This window comes from Solanum verrucosum, unplaced genomic scaffold (assembly GCF_900185275.1).
Source record: "Solanum verrucosum unplaced genomic scaffold, falcon-dt-bn FXZP01000307.1, whole genome shotgun sequence".
Lineage (NCBI taxonomy): Eukaryota > Viridiplantae > Streptophyta > Magnoliopsida > Solanales > Solanaceae > Solanum > Solanum verrucosum.
Genome location: NW_026020264.1, coordinates 1,364,618 through 1,372,415, shown reverse-complemented (window position 1 = coordinate 1,372,415; position 7,798 = coordinate 1,364,618). Strand labels below are relative to the sequence as shown.

At 31.3% G+C, this 7,798-nt stretch overlaps 1 protein-coding gene across 1 annotated transcript; it reads right to left on the bottom strand.

The window, feature by feature from the left end:
* Nucleotides 1-5,257: 5,257 nt before the first annotated feature.
* Nucleotides 5,258-7,410, bottom strand: LOC125833586 (homeobox-leucine zipper protein HOX11-like). The gene is made up of 4 exons (XM_049512740.1): nt 6,932-7,410; nt 6,233-6,573; nt 6,065-6,144; nt 5,258-5,702 (listed from the first exon to the last, which is right to left on the bottom strand). Exons 1-4 carry the CDS (start codon nt 7,257-7,259, stop codon nt 5,327-5,329), a joined length of 1,125 nt encoding a protein of 374 aa, XP_049368697.1. The 5' UTR covers nt 7,260-7,410; the 3' UTR covers nt 5,258-5,326.
* Nucleotides 7,411-7,798: the final 388 nt, after the last annotated feature.

Sequence of the window (7,798 nt, the reverse complement as noted above, 5' to 3'; positions counted from 1 at the left end):
GTGTGATCACATTTTTATTTTATTTTTACTTATTATTTGATAATCTTATTTTTTATTATTTACCTTCTTTTTTTAACATAGTTCTACTTTACACTCTATTTGTAACGACATGTTCCCGTCGTTATAGAAATGCCAACATGAAAAAATTTGGGGCCGAAAAACTTTTTCGTAGTATTTGGATTTTCCCAACCTAGTCCACATTTGGACGAAATAGGAGTCGTCGAGGTGTAGGAAAATCTGGTAACAATCGGGTGAATTATTTATGATTTTAATTGCATGAATAGTTATAACTCGTTAAGGAATCCGTACGACTTTAGGGAATGAATTCGGGAAAGTAGAACTCCCGAAATCGATCTTAGTGTAAAGGGTATTTTCTGAGCGTCGTTGGTCAGAGGTGTGTTGTGAAATGGGGACTTTGGAATTCATTAAATAACTCTCTGTTTCGTTTCAGCCGCTTTGGCGCTGGATTTTGTCGCTACAGCGGGATGAGGGCTGATGTGGCGGGCTCGACGCGACTTAAGGTCGTTAATAAACCCCTAAACGACCTTATTATGCGCTTTTCGATTTTTAGAGTCAAGTAACGAACACCAGGCAACTCCTACTCGTTTTTCACCATTCTTAAGGCTAAAGATAAACTTTTCACTCCCCGAATCCTTTTTTCGATCCGTAGAACGTAGTAGAATGGGTGAATATTGATAGGGGAAGGTTTTGTTACAGATTATATGGTGGAAACAACCCTAAATTGGATAATTGGGATCATGGGTATGATCTATGGTTCATAGAATTGTTAGTAATTCGGGTAATTATTGTTTATTGATTCCCGTATTATATTGATTATTTGTAGACCAAGAACAAGTGGAACGAATCCAGAAAGGGAAGGATCAAGTTTCTTAGGGTTTCAAGCTTGTTTCGAGGTAGGTGATGGTTGTGATTCTATGATTGTGTGATGTATGTTTGTTTTTGTTTTATTATGATACTTGTATTTGTATGAATGTTGCAATGTTGATCACACTTGTTGTAAATGAGATAGATGAATGAAGATTGCTATGAAATCATGACTTAAATGTATGATCTTGATGATATAATTATGATTGTGATTGTGGTGTGTTGACTGGATCGGTTGCCACGTCCCGGCATAACTAACTTGGATTGGTTGCCACGTTCCGGCATAACTATGAGACCGGTTGCCAAGTTCCAGCATAATTACGGGATCGAATACCACGTTCCGGTATACTAACTGTTTGGGTTCCATGAGAGGACCAATGATTTGATATAAAATGTGAAGTTGTTCGTTCTTCGTAAATGTTGATAATATTGTATATGTTGATATATATGCATGTGATTATAATGTTGTCTTGACTTGCTTATGTTGCACTTAGTGGGATAGCCGTGTGGTCCTACTAGTACACCGTGGTTGTGTACTGATACTGCACTTGCTCTTATTTTTGTTGAGTACATGGCATCTTCAAACGGCTACTGACAAACCTCGCTTAGGAGATGAGTGATCGTTCGAATTCAAGGGTGAGTCAATTCTTCCGGGCTGCTCTTTCGTCTATGTCCACCATTTTCGGACTTACACTATGTTCTATTAGTTATTAGTACATTGGTTGGGGGTTGCATCCCTTCTTGTTTAGACTTGGTTCATTGTTAAATGTTTTGGTACATTGACTTTCAGGTTCTAGGTTATTTCTTTCGCATTGTTAGTTCGTTGTTAGACTTTTGTTGGAGTTTATGGGAACTCCGTCTTTATTTTCTTAGTATTTAACTTGCTTCTGTAACTTAAATGCCTTAGTATTTTGTTTAGTTGCTTGGTTTAGGTTGTAGTAGTGGTTCTCCCACCGAAGAGTTAGTGTGGGTGTCAATCACGACGGTCTGGGTCGTGACACTATTTTTGTGAATTAATTTTACTCAACTTATGATAATTCATTTGGAAAGTTACTTTTCTTTATTTACTACCCAAAATTTACTCAACCATTTAAAGTAAATTCTACATTTAAGGATAATAATATGTTACCCATTTTAATTATTTTATCGACCCACCTTAATTGGACCACCAGCTAAAACAAAATTACCTTGGGTATGCATTGCATGTTAATTATCTATGATTAAATGTCAATTATAATCGATTTTTATTGGCTTACTAATTAACATTTTCTATAACGTCTAATAATGTTTCTTAAGGGAAGAATTGTTGTTTTTTATACTCTACTAAATAAAAAATAGTTGTTGTTTGTTCCCCAAAATTTTGTTTGTTTAATTAATGAGTATTTGACCGAATAGACGAAGAAAATAGCTTTTAACTTTATATAGATTTATCCTCCAAATAGTTCATATGTTGTTTAGATAAAAAAAAAATCTGCATCTAATGAAATATAATATTCATTAAAATAATATAATATTAAGTAAAATAATTATGTAACAACCATCCAAACAGAGTATAATTGGCTAAGTACAATTATCTTTTCATTTCTAATTAAATTAGGAGGCCTACATAGATGGCAAGAAGTATATGCCTCAAATTTATTGGCATTTTTGGTAGTTAAACATGTTGGTTAGTTGGTTCTCCTCGTATAAAGTCTTAACATCTAAAATATGGAATATATGAATTCGAAGTCTCTTTGTAAATATATTTTTAAAAAATTAATAAATAATGATATTTATAGGCATTATGCTATGAGAAAATTAAATAATGCACCTAGTTAAATATTAAGTGAATTATCTGGAGGATTAAAACTCAATTCTAACTTAATAAATTTCTCAACTATATAAAAAAATAAGTATTTACATGTCTGAACACAATTATTAAGTCTGTGAAAAAATTTGTGTATTGTGGTGGGGACCAAAAACATAAAATTCTATTTGTTAGAAATCAAATATAATTAGTCAGACATTATAATGAGGAACATTGAAACTTTTTATATTAAAGTGGTTAAAATGGTAAATTTCTGAATTTGCACTTAGTTTAAACTTAAATTAGTTGAACCAGTAATTAATTACTCAAATAGGAATTGGATCAGTATTAACATATGAATTATTTAAAATTAGTTGAGGCAATGAATTTTGAAAAAATGGAATGCAATAAATAGAAATGCAGAGTGAAGAGAAGTGGGGTAGTGTTAAATATGGCAAAAGGAAAATGAAAGCGACGATTCTATATTTACAGATGCAATATATATAATTATGAGGTTGACCATACATAATGATAAGGAAGAGAACAATAAGGATATATGAGTAAAAGACAACTTCATTCATTCCTATTTGTTTCTCCCATTATTCTTACTAATTCACTTAATAGATATTTGATAGTAGAATTTGAAGTTTTAATTGAAAATTCTGAAATTATTAATGTATTATTATATTACAAGAGTGGTAAGCTTTGACTCTTTGGCTTCACAGTCAATTTACTGCTAGGCCTTATTTTCAAGGGCTCTGATCTAACTACAGACAATCACGCTATTATTTTTTGTTCTATATAATTTTAATTTTAAAAGAAAAAACTCATTTGTGATTGGCGTTATGTATAAGGTTTGGAAATGAATTAACCAGCATATGACTAATCGATAATTACTAGCGATTCCAACTTCATGCAAGTGAGTTACAACTTGTAATTCGAACGATTGTTTCTTTCTTTTTTTAAATCAAACTAATATTACTACTTTATTTATCCCCCTAAATTGGGGCAGGACCACTATTTTCATTTATATATTGAAATTTTTTTTATAAAAAAAGCGTATAAGATAGTACTCCCTCCGTCCCTAATTACTTGTCCATATTTCCTTTTTTAGTTGTCCCTATTTAGTTGTCCATTTTGACAAATCAAGAAAGGACAACAAATTTTTTCCTATTATACCCTTATTTACACTTCTTGAAAATTGTAAAAGTGTATGTTGTTTCCCTCCAATTTATTTCACTTGAATTCAAATAAGTGGTTGTAATTTTGAAGTGAAAAGTTATCATAAAGGTAAAATTGTAACTTCACTGTGCTAATCATTGTTGCCTTAATCTGTGTGTCATTTCTAAAGTGGACAACTAAAAAGGGACGGAGGGAGTAATAATTTAAGAAAAGGGACAGAAGAGGACTCAATCATGTTTGATGAGAGCTGATATGCCAATCAATCATTAAGGATCTCAGTAAAACAGATAACAAAAAGAAACCTCAAATTTCAATTCAAAATTTCTTCACTCATAATAGAGTAAATTTTCTTTGATTATATTTTACGCGATATAAATTTAAATTAATAAAAATATTATTATTTTTTAAAAAAAAAAGGTCACGTGGCGATGGTGAAGGTGGAAATGATTCATAATTGATATAATGTGTATTGTACTTGGGTGGTGTGTACTCATAATTGGGTGGTCATAAAGGGTACCTAACTTTAGCAGACACTTTGATAAATATTGCCATCTTTGTCCCCCCTATTTTATTTTTCTTCCCCCACGCGTCCCTCATAATAATAATAATAATAATAATAATAATAATAATATTTGCTATTCAATCAATGTAATGTTTGAATGGAAAGAAATCATTAAAAAGGGCAACAGACATATGATAGTCCCCCCATGCCAAAATACTCCCAAAGCATGCCTTGAACCAAGGGACAAATATATATGCCTCTCATCATCAACCTATCAAAAAAATAAGTTCAACTTGTACCTTCTTTCATTTTCAGTCGGAGCGCACAATGTAAATTTCACTCGTACAAATATTAAATGAGTCTCGTACAAATAATTTGATCACCGAAGGATTAATTCAACTGGCGTTTATTGACTTTGTATATCTATACTTATCGATTGTATATTCGAAATATAACATAAAAAGGAAAATTTGACAAATTTACTATTATTAATGTAACAATAAAATGAAACAGAAATAAATTGCAATTTTAAATAGATAATTAATAATGTTATGGTGTTTTTTCATACACTCGCAATGAATTTTTACTTGAGCTTTTTGCAAAATAAAAAAGTTCATGGAATTCGAGAATTTTCAATAACATAAAATTAGAGAATAGATTAAAACAAGAGATCAGTAAAAACCAAAAAAGGATTCTGTTCGATTTTTTTTCATAATATAAATAAAAAGGAAATTCTTGTAAACCTAGTACAACTACAAACCTTTTTCTCATACTTTTTCCTTTTTCTTTTTTCACATGTAAATGAACCAAAATATTCTCAATATGTTGAGAAAAAAAACCCATCAATAATAATCCCAAAAGACACGAAACAAAAAAAAAAAAACCCATCCTACCAAAATCTCTGAGGCAGAAAAAACCAAACCAATGATTAGTATATTTACATCAGAGAATTAAAATTCACATATTTTTTTTCATGAAGCTGCTGATTGGTGGGAATGATTTGGATTATTATTATTAGTAGTAAATGGGAAAAACCTTGGTCTAGAATTAAGAAATGGAATTGCTTTAGGAATTGAGTCACTTGTAGTGGTGGTAGTGGTGGTGGTTCCAGGGGCGGTGATAGGAGGAGTGGCGGCGGAGGTGGTGGTGGTTGTGGTGGAAGCCACCCTTTCACAAGAAGGACACATAGTTAGTGTGGTGGCTGGAAGTTGCATGTAAAATGGATTAGAAGTCTTTAAAGCTCTCAATTCTTGAAGTTCTTTGTGCAGCCTTCTGTTTTCATCGGTTAATGTCTCACAACATCTTTTTAAGTACTCACAATCCACTTCTGTTTGTTTCAATTTTGTCCTGCAAGAAAAATAAAATAATTATTTATTTCAACCAAAAAAAAGAAAAAAAATTCAAGAAAATGAAATGACTATAATTTATTTATTTGCATTAATTGTGGTTGCATACATATAAAGACAAGTGCTTGCTCACATTATCCAAGAATATTGAAAGGAGTTTCTGCAAAATTGCAAGTATTCAAGTGGGAAAATAGACCACACCAGACCCATTTATTAAATTCTCATCTGTAACAAACAAATGTTTTCTTTGTTGCCTTCAATTCACTAATATTTTTTCAAAAATTAAATATAATTTTCGGGAAAAAAACTATTTATATTAATGGCGTGTATAGTTAAATAAAATAAAAAGAAAAAAAAAACTACCTTGCTCTTCTATTCTGAAACCAGACTTCAACTTGTCTTGGCCTTAGACTTAGCTGTTTTGCAAGTGCCAGCTTTTGCTTCTGTAACATACAAAAACAAACAAAAAAAATTAGAAAAAAATACTTTTAAAAAAATGACAAAAAATATTTTTATTTTATTTATACTTACAGGATTTAGAGTATGGTGTTCTTTGAAGCTTTCTTCAAGATAAGCTGATTGTTCTTTTGATAGTCTAAGTTTTTTGCGAGTATTAGCACCATTTTCATCGTCATCACTGGCTCTTTCCGGTTCGCCGCCGTCGTTCCCGCCGGCGGATACCGAGTTCCGTTTATTTCCGACGCCGATAATATTAACACAGCTTTTGAAAAGCCCAAAATCCATCCGAAACGACGACGCTACACTGTTTGGAGATGAAACTTCATCCATACCCGCCGCCGGTAGCCGGTTCACGTCGAAACCTCTCGCCGCCGGCAAACCACCGTTTCCCGACGAAACATTTTCAGAACTCCCTATAAAAATGTAAAAAATAGATTTATTTAAAAATTTAGAAAATTTCTTGGAAAATGCAAGTCATTAGTAGTGGATGGAGAGTTTTATTGACTGAAAACTCAAAATTTTCACACAAATATAGTAATAAACACGTCAAAAATCATTCAATTTTTTCTATACTAAATCATTTGAATATACATATGGGAGAAAATCACAAAAAAAATATCATGCTCATGAAAATATTATTACATGTATTAATATGTTGCATGTGTATATGTTAATTTGTATACTAATACGACTAGGACAAGGTTGAGTTAGATCCAAGATTCATTTCTTAAATACGAATAATTTTAAAAATTATATATATGTATAACTTACCATTATCAGATGACCAATGGAGTGATTGAGGCAGATTATTAGTAGGAGGAAGAGGAACAGGAACAAGAGGGAGAAGATCAAGCTGAACTGGTAGAGTATTATTAGTGCCTTCTTCAGAAGTATTATTTTCTTCATCTTCATCTTCATCTTGTTCTACTCTTTCACTTGATGAGTTAATTCCTAAGGCCATGCAAAACCCTAAACTTTTTTTCTTCTCATGATCATTACAAGAAGAAGTAACATTTTTCTTAGACAAGAAAAATGATTTTGGAGAAGAGTTTGTTGTATTGTTTGTGTTAGCATCTCCTAAGCTTAATCCAAGCTCCATACTATCATGTGAGTTAAAAGAAGAAAAATTTTTTGGAGTAGAATTAAGGAAGAAGAGGGTATTTGTAAAGGGAAGGAAAAAAAAAGGAAAAGGGGATTTTGGATTGAAAGGAGAAGAAAGAGTCTTTATAGAGATTCTATCCAATTTGTGAAAATTGTTAATTAAATGCTAGAGAGTAGAGAGAGAAAGAGAGAAAGAGAGATGATGTTTAAGAGTTGTTGGGTGGGGTCCCATTTTGAACAAAAGAGTAGACCCCTATTACTCTTCTTCTTGTTTTTCAAGATTAATTTAGATTTTAGTATTATATTTTCTACTTTTTGATATTTTGATACTTTTGTCTTAATGGGCATTATATGATAATGTCTAGTCAAAAAGAGATACATACTAGAAGTACCAATAATTAAAACCAGCATTATGTTGGTTTGTTTCTCATGTTTTATTCTTTTATTCCTCAAACAATTAAAAAAAATCTTATTCATAAATTTATATTTGATTAAATAAAATATAAATTCTATTTAAATTGATATTATTTTATTCAA

What these genes read in the sequence shown, in the direction of transcription:
- LOC125833586 (XM_049512740.1), bottom strand. Translation starts at nt 7,259, where the DNA reads ATGGAGCTTGGATTAAGCTTAGGAGATGCTAACACAAACAATACAACA. An exon ending in CCATTGGTCATCTGATAATG is followed by an intron (nt 6,574 to 6,931) that starts GTAAGTTATACA and finishes ACATTTTTATAG; the next exon opens with GGAGTTCTGAAAATGTTTCG. An exon ending in AACACCATACTCTAAATCCT is followed by an intron (nt 6,145 to 6,232) that starts GTAAGTATAAAT and finishes TGTATGTTACAG; the next exon opens with AAGCAAAAGCTGGCACTTGC.